This window comes from Argiope bruennichi, chromosome 4 (assembly GCF_947563725.1).
Source record: "Argiope bruennichi chromosome 4, qqArgBrue1.1, whole genome shotgun sequence".
In the NCBI taxonomy this organism is placed as follows: Eukaryota; Metazoa; Arthropoda; class Arachnida; order Araneae; family Araneidae; genus Argiope; species Argiope bruennichi.
Window position 1 is genome coordinate 108,634,809 of NC_079154.1, and position 16,264 is coordinate 108,651,072.

At 26.9% G+C, this 16,264-nt stretch overlaps 1 protein-coding gene across 3 annotated transcripts in view; it reads right to left on the reverse strand.

Annotated features, from left to right (window-relative positions):
- Positions 1–16,264, reverse strand: part of LOC129966168 (diuretic hormone receptor-like) — a 241,225-nt gene that overhangs the window by 52,102 nt on the left and 172,859 nt on the right. For all 3 annotated transcript variants that reach the window (XM_056080562.1, XM_056080563.1, XM_056080564.1), the window contains exons 3-7: positions 14,108–14,224; positions 11,737–11,840; positions 9,433–9,533; positions 8,197–8,317; positions 4,127–4,277 (exon numbers count right to left, since the gene is read on the reverse strand). In XM_056080562.1, the coding sequence (XP_055936537.1) occupies positions 4,127–4,277; positions 8,197–8,317; positions 9,433–9,533; positions 11,737–11,840; positions 14,108–14,224 (594 nt within the window). The remainder of the gene's footprint in view (positions 1–4,126; positions 4,278–8,196; positions 8,318–9,432; positions 9,534–11,736; positions 11,841–14,107; positions 14,225–16,264) is intronic.

A 16,264-nucleotide genomic window follows, 5' to 3' on the forward strand; every position in this document is an offset into this window, starting at 1 on the left:
CAGAACGGAGACATTATTAAAAAAATATAAAAAATAGTTGTCATAAAATATAAAAATAAAAAATATAAAAGCACATTTTGAGTTCATTAGAATACGATTAATTGCAATTAAATGGCAATGAAATTTGAAGTCGACCACAGCGACTTGTGAATTCTCTGTATGAATTAAAGTTGCCACAGCTATATCACTGCAAGGGTGAGAAACATTCTTTCTTAATCCAGTTTGTTTTTAAAAAAGTAATCTTTGATTTAAGCCTTACTGTTCTGATGAACTCGACATGTGGAACTGCACTGTGTACGTGAATTTAAAACGATTGCACTTAGCGAATGCCTTCGAGCTTCGTCTTACCGGAAATATAAATACTTACGAGTTTCACCCTTGAATAAAAGTTGCATCATGACTATAACGAGGATGTCTTGTCTCTTGTCACTAAACATATTTTTAACATTTTATCTCTTCTTTGTTTAAAAAGTAATTGGGATTTTTTTTAAACATTATATATGCTGCAATATTTTATTATAGTTCTTAAAATTCCTAATCAAGCAGAACAATCTCTCTGGGTTTAACTTTTGTAGGAATGAAGTTTTGCAATTAATTTTAAAATAATTTCCTGGTGAGCTAACAATTTGGCGTTCCGCCATCTCACTGAAAAGAAAGTTTTTAATCGATTGCAAAATTTGAATTAAACGGAAAAATAAACACGCAGATAAGAAAACGAATTGATGCGTTATCATCTAGATCCGAATACTTTTTAACGTTTCAAGTCTAGATCATCAGGAAGTTAATTTAAAAACGATCTCAAAATTGACACTAAAGAGAGCAAAACGGAAGTTAATAAAAAAGTATTAAACTTTTGAATTTTGCTGAACTGAATTAATTTTTTCTTAATTTTGAACCCCGGTACTGGAAAGAAAGCAGAATTTTTTTTGGAACATTTAAATTTCAACTTCAATGAATTATTCAAAATAATATATTTCGTATTTATTATATCTAACAAACATATTTTCTTATAAATGCAGAATATTCAGATAGAATTACTAACTTTATTTTCATTTCTTTATATCATTAGCACGCTTTTCGAATCTTTAAATCGTGATACATATTTAAAAAAAATAATATTCAATTTTAAAAAAAGGAAGGAAATGAATTTCACTGTTTTAAAAATAAAATATGATTTCGTTTTAATATATTGTATATTTATCCTTTGTCGGTTAAATGGTTAAATTACCCATTCTTCTCTGCTTATATTGGCAATAAACTGAACCAATATAAGTTGGAGATACAATATGACAAAAATATTAGAAGTATTTTGAGTAGAACAGATAGATAAATTCCGTTATATTGAATGAAACTGTGATGGTTTAGTGTTGTAATTTTATTAACCAGAAAATAGAGAAAAACAACAATCAGAGACACTATATAGAAACTATATAGGATATATACTCTGCTTTTGTAACATGCAATAAGAAATCCAATTTCTAGTTCTTTAGAACCATGTTGAATTCTCACAGCATACACAACGAAAGAAAGAATCTATTTATGCTCTGAGTTCATTGCACTTATGAGTTGCATTCCGCAATAAATTTAATAACATTTGTAGAGTCTGCTGAATGAAGTTATTTTTTGCTAGTCTTGTTTTCTGCTTTTTCTGTGTGTGTGTGTATGTGTGTGTGTGTGTGTGTGTAGGGAACAGAATAGCGGATCGATTTTAAGCTCATCTAATAGGGCAATTGCGTGAGATCAAGGTTAAGGACTCTCTTTTATTGGAAAGACTTACATTAAATCGTCTATTGATTGATTCGTGTTAAATATCTTTAAAAACTTAGTTAATCATTTATTCCAGCAAAATTTACAAAATATTATTTAATAAAATCTAAAGAATAGAAATAATATCTTTAGTATAACTGAAATGCAAACGCACAAATTATACAAAACAAATTGAAGCCAGAAAGTTAATGATACTTGGAATACTTTTTGGAAAGCAAAATAAAAATGATAACAATTGAAGGTGTCCACATTTTAAATGTTGCAATACTTTTTGGAAAGCAAAATAAAAATGATAACAATTGAGGGTGTCCACATTTTAAATGTTGCAATGAAGAAACAAAAGATCATAACCATCCCGTATAGAAACAACACGCGTTTTACCTCTAGCTTACAGTTTCAAATGGACGAAGAAATATTTAAGATAAAATATACATTTGTAACATTTTTTTTATTTAGCAGAAAATAATAAGAAATGCTACAGGATGATTATTCAAGCTCTGTAGACCAAAATTTAAATCTTAAAGAAAAAAATGAAATACAAAATGGTAAAACCAGAATTTTTTCAAGGAAGACGTTGCCATTAATTTTTAAACTCTGTAAACATATATTTATATCTTAACTATTTAAATAAAATTTAAAAATGATCAAATATCTACACTTTTTAAAGCTTAATCATATTATCCAATCATTCCCTGGTCAGCACTAACAGTTCATATTCTAAAGCCAAACTAAATTATTCTTATCTTAAAATAAATAAAAATCATTGTAATATGTCCTTTATATACTATGGCATTTCCTTCTAAACAAGACCTAATTAACACATTTATTATATAAGAAAAGAGAAATTTTTTTGTCAAGCTTTAAAAGTTGAAAAATTAAAAGAAAGACTCAGTTAATTAAAAATTAATCAAAATTTTTATTTTTTTCTCATTTTGAACTACACTACCTACATTTTTTAATTTTTCTCTTTTATTTTAATATTTGCCTTTCAACCAAACTTTCTTTGGTTTCTACGTAGCGATTTAAAGATAGTTAACAGCAAACCCAAATGAAACATTCAAATGAAGGCAAACATCCTTAAGCCTTTGGCGAACAACAAAAACAGATTTTAGATGACTGCAGCGGTTTCAGTGTATGACGGACAGTGTCAAAATATCACAAGTGGACATATCGGCAGATCAAAGAAAACAACATTCGAATGCAACAAATGATTTTAATAGTACTTATTTTATTTGTGTGCCCACGATCAACGTCAGTTATATCGATAAGTAAATGATAACACAGAAAATTCATTAATTGGAATTCTCACATTCTATAATAATCTATATAATATTATGATACCATTTTTTAAAGATATTTAGTATAATATGAACTGAAAGAAACAACAGTTAATTATATTAGATTGCGTTTCAATAAAGTATCTTCACTCTGAATGCAAGAAAGGAATGCATTAATCTATGATAGGTATATTACACGTTTTTTTCATTATTTGGATTTACAATAGTAAGAATGCTTAGGATATTTATTCTCATAATATGTAATCAAACTATTCATTTAAACATAAAAGGAAAATGGCATAATTGGAGTTGCATCTTCCGAGAATTTCTTGTAACTAAAGATAACGAGTGATTCTTTATACAATGGATCAGTCCCTGATGAATAATGGAAGATTCAAAATTCAACGTGCTTATTGTTTGGATATTAAGAAACTAAAGGAACAAGAAATAATCACATAGAAAAGTATTATCGGGAAAATCAGTTGTAAGAGTTAGAAGGCGTTTTTTGTGAAGATTTCTTTTATTTCATTATTGGCCATTTAAAACTCCTTACATTTACCGAAGACGTAATTAAATTTTGGAATAATAACATAACGACAATACAATTAACGTATGGAATAGTTGAAGAAATGTAAAATGAAGCCCAGCTGCACTTGCTTATTATTATCTTATTCCATATTAGAATGGTCACACATTTCAATGTGATCATATCCTGCTTAGTGGTTTTAAGCTGGACTTTGAATTACGAAGTGTTATTAAGGTATTTTAATAATGTGAAAATGTAAGGTGGATTTAAATATTTTGGAAGCTCTATAATATATAATTTAAATATATTTATGGCTATTTCCCTTGATAATATTATGTTTCAAATATTTATTTTTAAAGGGTCAAATTAATTATCATAGCTTGATTCATTCTATTTTCTGTCTTCCTCACTAAACATTACAAATTTCAGAGTGACATAAATAATTGGAAATCCATCAATTACCACTTCGCAAATTGTAACTAATTATGCAGATATAATATTTAAACAGCTTTTATTAAAGTTTGATAAATTAAACGAATTTTAGCACATTACATACCCCATCCAATGCAAATATACGTTCTGAACTGGATCTTGTCTATGGAAAACGTCTTTACCACCAACATGTAGAGATAGAGACCTTCCACGAACATCCAGAAAAAATTTGTAGCCATCAGATAAGTCAATAATATGACTAAAAAGCACGCAACCTGAAACAAAAATTAATGTTAGGAAAGTTGCTTGAAACTGTTTCAATATTTTTATCATTTGTTAAGAACAGCCATAATTCTGTTCAATTTATTTAGAGTGTATATACCTATTAAGTAAAATAGATTATTTCTTTTATAAATTAGATAATTATTACTAACCAAAAAATGACTTTTGCTAATTGAAGGATCAAAGCCCTTTATTTTTAAGGTTAAAATGGGTGAACTTAGAAAGTGATAATTGGAATCAATTAAATTCTAAACTAGATGAGTAACTTTCACCAATTACTTCTTTAAATGTTCTTCACTTAAGCATCTTATAAGCATTGCGACAGTATTTATAAAAATTAAATTCTCATAGGATTTTTTTTATTTAAATATAGGTACTTTATTGAATGATTCATTCCTTCTATTATCAACAACAACAAAAAAAGCTTTCTTCATTAAAATTAGAAACCATTTTATTTGATGACGTCATCATTAGTTAGCTTAATTTTATTTTTAAAAAATTTCAAACGATTTTCGATAAAACTACATGGTTTTCTTGGAACAATTGTATAATCTTCAATACTGCATTTTTATATCAATTATCTAGGTAAGTCTTCACATGATGACTTCAAATGCATATGCAATATAAATTACATCTTAAAATCTTGAATTGTGTGTCCACGATGATTGTTAAAAATGTAAAGATAAAAGGCTAGTCATCATTTCATTAAACGGTTATCCCAATTTATTTACTTGTGCATATTTAATTTTCCTTCATTGTTCAAATATTTATGAAAACGGAGTGAAGGATTTTGTATTCTAGAGTCGAAAAGTTTATTTCATATAACAGAAACCACTAAATTTTATTTCTTGAAGAGCTATCTTGGTAATACCGTTAATCTATAATCCTTTTCTATCTTTAAGAAGTGCTAATTTGTTTGAATGGAAAAAGTGTTTTGAAATAATTCATGGAAAAGCACAATAAATCCTTTTTAAAATTTACCATGGTCTTCAGTTCTAACACCAGAAAAGTCATTACAAGTTTTGTGAAATTTTGCCATTTTCTATAAAAGAAAACAATTTTTTATGAATATCTACTCAGCTTTTATTTCTTGCTATAAAAAAATTAAACAATTGAGAAAAATTCCATTTATGGTTATTTTGAACTGGTGGAATCATTGCAAAAACGTTTTACTCAAACTATTTTTAGCACATGAACGGCAAATAACAGCGAAGAAAGAGTAGAAGCATTCATGGACAGATTCAAGGTCAAAGCTGTCAAGGAATATTTTCTGCATATTGGTTTTGATAGGTTTAAATCCACCCTTCAATGAACTTAGATCAATGATTGTTTATTGTTTTTGAACTTTTTGTTAATCAATGATCAATGAAGGATCAATGCCGTCAATAAACATTTTCTGTGCATTCTTCCAATAGCAGGTTCACGGTCAACGCCGTAAGTGAATATTTTCTGTATATATATTGTGTCATTATTATTTTTCCAGCATTAAATGGATTATTTGGTGTTATCTTTATAAACGATTTCACCGTTTAAACGTTATCTTTACACTTTATTCACATTGCGTTTATTTATTTTTTATGATAAATAAATAAACGCAATGTGAATATGAAAAATGAATGCATAAAATTTTTTGATAATTTAACGAAATTTGTTTTTTAAAAATACGAAAAATATTTTTAGTTTTTGTTTATTAATTTTAATCATAAAATTTTATATATTTCGTTTTCATTTATGTCTGAAAATTCATTGGATGTATATAAAATTATTAAACGTTTTTATTTCCTGACAAAAATTAGGAAGGATGTAATAACTGTGATTTTTTTTTATGTTGGTGGAAGGTGTAAAAATTAATATCCTGATATTAATTTTATGTTTATCTCTTTGTTTAAAGTGTTTGCTTCAGTTTTTATTCTTCTTCAGCATTCATTTGTATTAATTAATGCAGAAAATTGCTTTAATTGTTGTAGTTGCATTATTTCATCAAATGCTAAAAATAAAAGCATATCTATGAATACTGATGCTATTAAAAAATAATCAATATCGGAACGATGCTTTTTTTATAACAAATGTACTTTAATATCGTTCCAAAATACTAAGTTTTTTTTGTGTAACATTGCATTTTATTTACGATACATAAAAATTAATATTTGTTTTTCTACACGTAGTGCCTGTAATACCTACCTGTAATATTTTGTTTATAAAGGAATATATTCCTTGCAACATCTTCAGAAAAAATTAATTATTTATTACACATCCCATAACATTATATTTACTATCCCTATCTTCATTAATAATAAAAATGCGCGCGTATGTATGTTTGCTTTGGTTTATATGTCTGTTGTTACTACACAAACCAGATCATTAGACCTAGTGTTACTAAATTTGGCACGAATATTCATCGACGAAAGGGAATGCGCATATTTTTCAAACGCTATGTTTAAACAACACAAAAATTATCGTAAATTAAAAATGTAATTATTAAAATACGTTGCACTACATTACGTTATTATGTTAACGAAGTTTTTGAATATTCTGCGATGCTTCCCTAAATTATTATAGTGCAAAACTTATTTTTAACAATTTTTTATACAAATTTAATCATGTAATTTTTCTTAATTATTTTTCGTTTAAAAAAATATTTTCTCCATAATTTTCAATAATATTAACATCATTTTCATTGTTTTATAAATGATGTTACAGAGTGATTTTTGTTCATTGATGGGAGCTAAAGACGATGGATGGCATTTAAAATTTACTGATTTAGTATGAAGAATAAGAACATGAACTTAAAGCATCTTTGAGAAAAGTTAAGTTTTTAATTGAAACGAAATTAATGAACTTGACTCGATTAGAAAATTTCATCTTCCCAATTAAATAAGTATGAAAGTGTATTAAAAAAGCAAGGCATTAATGGGTATTCTAATTTGATATTTAAAAATAATTTTTGAGAAAACCTTGGATAACAAGTTTTATATGCGCAGTTGGATAATTTATCCATAGCAAATATTCATCGCGAAATAACTGGTCACCATTGCAATTAATTTTAACAAAAAAGAACGGATTCAAGTAGAAAGTGAAAATATTTCGAAATAAATAAACGTCAATGTGATTTTATCTCAAACTTGTATACGAATATCGAATTTTATTTACGAATATCGAATTTTATTTACGAATTCGTATTTTATCTCGCAACGAATATATTTTGATGAAAAATTATAGGAAGAAACAATTGGATAGACATGCTGATTAGAGCCTATTTATTACGATTTATTTCAATTGCCACTTATTTTAATCAAAAGACATTTTTACTTTAATTCGAAAATAATCATTCGAAATAAGTCCCATCATCCTTTATTTATGTTGAATAATCATAATAATTATATATATATTATAAAAAGCTCAATTTCTTTGTTTAGAACATAACAGCCTCCTCATTTATCCATTATTTACTATGATTTATTGCAAATGCTATTTGTTTAGGCTGAATGGTGTTTAATATACCTAATGTTATATATTAGGTATATTGGCGCTCAATATTCAAAATACCTAACACTCCTTTTTCAATAAAAGAGAAATTAAAAATTTTTATATTTCCAAGTTTATTTGGAAATGACGAATAAATATAAAATAAAAATTTATTTCATACAAACGAAGAATTTCTTAGGAATATTTCAATGATATTATAAAATTCATAATGTTTCAATTATTTTCTAATTTATCTGTTATTTTATAAGTAATCAATTGTAAATTGCAAATTAATAATTATTTGTTGATTTGCTATATTATAAGTTCTATTTTTTCCTTTTTAGATAAATGGAACTTATGATATGTTATCACAAATACACATTCATTTGCATATTATATTAATTTTAAGCACGTAATTAATCAACAACCAATCAGAATTCCTCTCACCTTTGCAAATGCCGGATTTGGATTCGACTGCAGTGTAGCAGTTATAATCCAAGTCATATCGATGAGTAGGTAAGTTACCATCAGATTTGTGTGGATGGTATTCCGTAGACATCTTAAGTCCCTGAAATGAATGGATAATTAACTTGAGATATGAATAATTGATAACGCACTGAAAGCTACTCAAACTCTACTGGAACTCATAATATTTATCAACTAATCTATCTCTGAGATTTAATGAAGTATTAATTCGAGCATACAATTACTGAATTAATAAGTAAATTAATATTGATTTTTAAAGGAAATATAGCAAGACATTTTTTTTAATTGATGTATTCAGATTTGAGGGAATAAATAAAAATTGAATAAAGAGAAATTAAATATTTTACCGAACTGAATTTTATTCAAACAATTTAACTATCAATTGCATTTGTTTCTAATCATAATAAATGATTTTAAATGGGCAATGCATATCATTTACACTTCTCGTTAAATAATGTGATTCTGAAAATTTTGAGTGATGGTTATGCTTAAACTTCAAGAATTCGTAAAAAAAATTTAAGCCATGTTGGCCGGTAAATCATGGACATAGTGTAAATTATGACTTTGCTGATGATTTTATTTTTGATTTATTCCGTTTAATTATTTCTTCTGATAACTTTTACTTGAAGACGTGACATTTATAAATAGATTTGAAAATAACGTAAAACCTTGTCAAAAAGATCACGGCAAGGTATTAAAAATATTTTTATACAACATTATGAAATCATCTCATAACGTAAATTTCTTATGAATTTCATTTCATTTTGAAATCATCAGAAGCTTGGCATCATCATATGAGTCCAAGCGTTTTTAAAGCGAGTTGCTTCAACTTTTAAATGCTTGACCTTATTTGTTTTATTGGCCTTATTATTTTTCTTAATGCTTGACCACACATTATTTTTAACGACACGTATTGTGATATTTATGTGTACTCATACTTGTGTGTTGATTTTGCGCTTGTGCATATTTTACTTGTTGACCCTTGCTAGCTGTTTGTATTTTTATTTATAAAGAAGCTTGCCATTCTCCATTCTTTGCTGTTTCTTTTTAAGTGTGTTTTTAATTTGCTTTGTGGCTTGTGTTTCTTGTTTGTATTTGATTAATGCACACATCAAATTGACTTTATCTCTGTAGTATCTTATTTCAAATAAATAAATAATATAACATATTAAACCCCATTTTGACTATTATACTTACTTGAAATGAAAAAAGACAAAAAGTGCTAGACTCAGGGCCACCAAAGAAATTCCGTATCCCACATAATATATTGTGGCGGCTTCTTTCATATCCCAAAGTACCTGGAAAATTATAGTATTTTAGAAATACGGCTAGAAAATAGCATTCAAGGGAAAATGGGTGAATCCTTTACAGTTATATTTATTGATTGCTTTTATGGAAGAGCCGCATGGCAGAATGAATACCATCAAAATTACAATAGCATAAAATAAAGCAGTGGAATTGCAGTAAAAAATATATATAATATCGATTTTCACATTTTTTTATAAGGCAATTACCTTAGCCCAGAATAGCAGACAATAAAAATCCTAAACAAATAAAAAAAAATGAAAGAACTAATAATAGAAAAACAATTTATTTAAAAAAAATTCACAAACGAATGCGATTAAAATTTAAATTGTATGAACATAGTCATGACGATTCTTGAATTTCTAATATGGCGCCTAACGATATAGACAAAAAAGTAAAATTTATTTTTTATCGATCCGAGTTTCCTGTGATGGATCATCGAAAAATTTGAAAGAAATGAATATTGAATGCAGGAGTTTTGGTTTCTTAATTTTTTTCAGAAAAGTGACTATTTTGAAAAAGCTTCTACATTTATGACAGAAAAAATGCTAAATAAATTTCTTTTAAATGATACATCATTTTTACTTCAATTGGTTTCACTTTTTCTATAATCTTTAGAAAGGATATTGTAGCCAAATATAAGCGAAAAGATCATAAAAAACAAAAGAAGACACAGAGAAAATCTACATTAAATTTTAAGATTCGAGCGTTGAATTACCATCACAGCTCTCTATTTTCAAAAATCCAATGTTGTAATTGAGATATATTCATTTTATAATTAAAGACTTAGTACTTAATTTAACCCGTGAGCACTCGCACCCATTTTCGAACACGAGAACTCGCGCCGGGTATCTCATACCCTAATTCATTTCTGCTATTTAAATATTAATTAATACTGTTTATAAGCAAACCTTAGGTAGTTAAATATTACAAAACAATGCATTTAAGAATTTAAGTGAATTTAATAATAATTACTTACATGTTTAGAGACAATTTTTACAAATTATATACTTATGCTCTATACAGAGACCCCTTTCACATTTTTGGCACATAAACCTTGATTTTCTGTCTTTATTACATGGACAAAATGCACATCGTTTATAGTTTCCTATGAGCTTTTTTGCAGGCGGTTCACTATTAGTAAATCCCAATTCCTTAGAAATGCTTGGATTTGTTATTATTCCTTGAGGCTTACGGTTTCTGTGTTGTTCTGAAAGAGCGAGTCCCAGTGTTTTCAGAAGCGACATTTCTTGAATAAGGTGTATTAACTAGAAGCTTGCTAATTATATTCCTTGAAGGCTTCCTAACATTTTGCCGATATTTTGTATTTTCCCATTTTGTTACTTTATCTTTACCTATATAACAATCTGTTGTTGACAGTGAACATTCATCTTCTATTTCTGTCTCAATTTCAGTGGAAGAATCGTGATCGCTGCAGTATTTTTCATCCTCAGAGGCAACACTATCGTCAGATAATGGTTCATCGTCATTAGAAAGTTTCTATAAGATGTCGTAACTATTCACTTTCTTCCTCGTAATTCATATAGCGCGTCATACTGCACTAAACTAAGAGACAGAAATGGAAACGTTTGACGAACACGAGGACTCGCATGGGTATGACATGCCCCCAACCCCTCTTTCTCAAAATCTATTTTTAGAACAGAACTGGTTTTTCCCCTAATGAAAGAATGTGGCCTTGGATGCAGCTGCATGAAATTCTGGCCTAATCCGAAAAACAGGAAGTAACAAAAACGCGGAATGAAAATGGATCGGGCATGTCATACCCGGTGCGAGTGCTCGCGGGTTAACATTGAATTAATTATTGAAAAATTATTAACATTAATTTTTAAAACTCTTTTCGCTTTGGGGAAATGCAAAAAAATGTGAAACATTTTATTCAAATATTTTTTTTATAATTTGGCGATCTAAAATATTATATAATTTTACATATATTAACATGATTATTTTATACTCATTGCTTCTAAATAGCCATTGTTTTATTCATTAATACCCATTTTTTAGGGTAAAAATACGGCGTTGCAACTTAAATCTAGATAGCTTAAAAAGATAATCGAAAAATTGATCATGAGATTCAGTTTCAACGTCTCATAATATTTCGTTTCTAACCTTCTTTACAGTTATAAATGGTATCGAAAATAAATGGTATCATACATAAGAAATAGCAAAAGCAATTACCTGGAAGAATTCGTCATCTTCAGGCAGGGTTATAGGTTTACATTCTCTGTAATTTGACCATGGAGACCAAGTACCATTCTCTAAACACTGCCGGCTAGCATTGGCTGAAAAATATATGAATTAAATGTATAGAAAAGATAAAAAGATATTTAAAATAATAGGAAATAAGCTTTCTCACTTTTATAAAATTTCGGTTATAAAAATAGATGTAAAAGAATTAAGCCATAATAATATTAAAAATTATTAACATATTACTAAAGTACATAATTTAAGAATTTAATCCAATCCAAAATTTGCATTTGCTTGATTATTTTCAATCTCAGCTAAAAGCATATTAAGAGTTTGTCATCTGTGTATTATTTTGATTTCAGGTTTAGTGATTCATTAAATCATAATATATTCTATAATTAGAGCTAATGGAAGGAATTAATGGTAAAATAATTCGTCAAATAAAGGGTTAAGTATAGTTTAAATTGGATTTTATTTCTTTTCAAATCTATTTGTCATTTTTTCCTATATAAAGAAATGCGAGGAATATTTATACGTCAATTAAATTTTTTTTATATATTACTAAGATGAAGCAAATATTTGATAATTCTAGTTTTTGATATTTGATAATTCAATTTCAATAAATATTTCTACAATTCTTTCGATAAGCCTTACGATAAATTTTAGTTATTGTTTTAATTGTTTATGGTTTCAAATAATTCCATGTTCCCGAATCTAAAATTGGTTTTATTTATTTTTTTTTGTCTGTGAAATCAAATCTTTTAATTTAAATAGTTTTTTTCAGGTTTATCCAATAATGAATTAAATATATACTGTAGGACAAAAGAATGGTTCAACAATTTATTTTCAAATTTGTTGAAAACAGCTTTCTAAAATTATGTGTATAAAAAGTATTCTTTTCTAAAAACTCATTGTAGAATTTTTGTAATATGTGATAGTAAAAACATTTTCTTATTTCCTAAAAAGAGAAGTAGAATAATTAAATTTTAGGATCATTTATTCGTTTTCGCATTCAAAAATATTTTATAATCATGAATATCTAAAAATTAAATGCATATTAATGCAATTTTAATATATAGCAAAGACAGGATTTTGTATTATGGAAAATTGTTTTTCATGATAAACGCAATTGAAATTAAAAAGAATGATTCAGTTGTCTCCTAATAAAAACTATCGCGTCGAATAAATAATAAAACTTGCTCAAAATATGAGTTTAATAATTTTGAAAAATAATTTTTTCTTTTTTAAATTGCAATGAAAAACTGATTTTCCTTATTGGACTCATGTGACAAAAAAAGGTATTTTTTACGTCTTTTTGGTTATACCTAGCGTAAAGCAGAAAAATATTTTTTAAAAATAAAAAATAAAGATTTTTTTTTTCAAATAACAACTATTTCGAGGTACTGCAGCAATTTTAATCAAGAAATATTTATCATTTTTTTTTTCAAATTCTTCAAACTGAGAACTACTGATATATTTTTTATATACATGTTTGAGTTTTTAATCTATTTTTACAACATAAATTCCACTTAGTATCTCCGTAAAGATTTCGCAGTTAATTACTTTCATTTTGAATTAGCTTTTTCTTTTAAAAATAATGAGTTGGTATACTGGCTTAATATTCAACTTTAATTCATTATTAATTGGAATTTTTTTCTTTGTCAGAAAATAATTTCTTTATCAGAAATAGATATTAGTAATTAAATATTTAGAATAATTAAAAATTTTACAAATGAAAACTGACATCACATTTAATTTTTATGTGTTAAAAATGTATTAATATTCATTCATTTTATCTCTTTATTTAACCACCTTAATTCTTCTGTATTTGTATTCTGTGCTATATATGCAAAAGTGTTTAAAAATTAATACTACCTCGTTTATAATTAAAAATAAAATTATATATATATATTTAAAAATAACTCTTGCGCTTTGTTATTTTTTTAACAAAGAGATTCGAATATTTAAAGAAAGACAGCCGATATTTTTTTAGGTTTAAGAGAGTTCTGTAATAGTTACAGATTTATTTTATAATAATAAATTATAGGAAAGTATCCAGAATAGCTACACACACATTCATACACACACGCACGCACACGCACACACGCACACAATATGAGTACTGGGATTTTTTTAATCTCTGATGGTCACTAAAAAAAGTGAAGTATAAAGAATAAATTAAATTACCATTACCCATGATTGTATATGGATCCTTTTGTTCTCTATTCTTGTAATTATTTTATGAGATATCAGAGTTTATTTTGATAAACTTGAATTTAACTGTATGAAAATCATTAATTTTTAAAACATTCTTAAATAAAGTATTGTTTATTAATGCACGGTTAAAGAAAGAATAACTTACTCGTGATATCATATCTGACACCATTAAATTCTTCAAAACAAGGAACATTTGCTGTGCTGCCAGCAGGTGTTGTAGGCCAACAAGAAATTCCATCCCAAGTTGAATTACAAAAAAGCTCTGCAAGAAAAAAAATCGGTTTTTATATGTGCACTTACTGGATTAGCTGATTGTGATAAATTTCTAGCAGTATATTTTATTATGTTTAAATGACTGAATAAATTGTTAGGTTTCACATAAAATACATTTCTATAATGATATAATTAACTTCAGAAAAAGTGATATCGATGTCCGAACAACAAATTTCGTTCCATTATTTTTGATAATTTTAAACTTAAATGAAATTATCTGATGTGAAAATTGGTTAAAAAGACAAAAATTGTAAACATTTGGAAAGCAGTGGCATAAAATTATGTACTAAAAAAACACCATAATTACTTTTCGCTCTTAAACAATCAATTAGATGATAATTATTCTGTAAAGGGACTTCTAAGAATATTTTAAAAGAATCTTTAAACTTTAGTGTTTTCTAACAAATGTATGATTTAAATTGAAGACAATTCAAATTACTGTAGAACATTTATTTCTAAATATAGTTTTTTTTCTCATGAAAAATATTTAAATGAAGATTTTCTGACGCTATATATATATATATATATATATATATATATATATATATATATATATATATATATATATATATATATATATATATATATATAAGATCGTTGTGAATAACTGAATTAAAGAATCCAATAACCAATGGAATGAAAGAAACGATTACCAATTAGAAGTACATTTTGCACCGATTAAATAATCAAATAACCGTTCATAAAATAGTTCATAAAAAATGATTGCAAAAAAATTTAGTTAAAATTATACGATGTAAAATTACTTTTTATGTGCATTCCATTTCACTTATCAAAAAATCATTCTCTATCCACAGAAACTGAGAAATGGTTCTTCGCTTCACTTATTTTCCAGTGCCAAATTTCCATTCAATTATTTTAATTCCTATTCAAGTGAGTTTCATTTAATATTTTTGAGATTTTATTTTATTTTAGACAAAATTGCTTTCTAAGGAACTTTGAAAAAAAAAATAGAAATAATAGAAATAACAGCAAATCTTTAAACACAAGTAGAAACAGCTTGTTTCATTTCCTTGCACAAAAGACAAAATATCTTCTGCATCATTTGATTGTTTATTGATATCAAAATATAAAATTAAATATTCTTTTAAGAAAAATAAGCGATGAACAAATCCAAATTACCGATAGTTTCATGAGATATGCATTTGATTCAAAATATGCATAACGATTATTCGAAATAAATACATTACATTAAAGACAAAAATCGGATAGAAATTATTGACGGAACACTTTTCCGATTATTTTCAAATAAAAATGATTTGAAATCCAATTAAAAAGAAATCCAATCTTCTGAGCTTTCATATATCTGTTTAATCATAACTTTGTCTGCGATCAAAGGTATTTTATGCATTTCATCCTATCAGAAATTTTTATATTGAAGATGAAATGAAATTATTCTGAAAATGAAATTAGATTGATATTTTCTTTTAAACACTTTGTTTGTTTTTAAAGGACAACATATTTTATTATTTTTGCAGATTAATTACAATGAATACTTCGGTGAAAAATCACATTCAATTATTGGAAAAAATTATCTTTCGTAATTCTATAATTATAAAGATTTATTCTAGCTTCTAACCACAACGTAAAATATTCTATTTGTTTGAATATCAGTAAAAATTAGATCCCTAGGTTTCCTGGCCTAGGGATAGCGCGTCTTCCCCGTGATCTAGGCGTTCTGGGTTCGCGCCCTGGTTCGGGCGTAGTTGTTCTCTCTGTGAGGTGCTTGAATGAGCCCCCCCCCCCTGTAAAAAGGGGTTGAGCAAGCGAGTGTGTGTGTGCTATCTTCATTTGAGCTAGAAGTCAGACTTCTGCCCTCGAGTGCTTAGGGGTCTTTACTCTCAGAAGCCACTGCGCAAAAATTTGGCTTCAAAATAGTCGCACGACAAAAAAAGTAGGGACGAACGGGTAGTAATAATATAAGATTTGCAATGAATTTTTTACATATGTGGTTTGTATTTCTTCTGAATACAGCTCAAAAAACTTTCTGATTGACAGCCTTGTTGTTTTA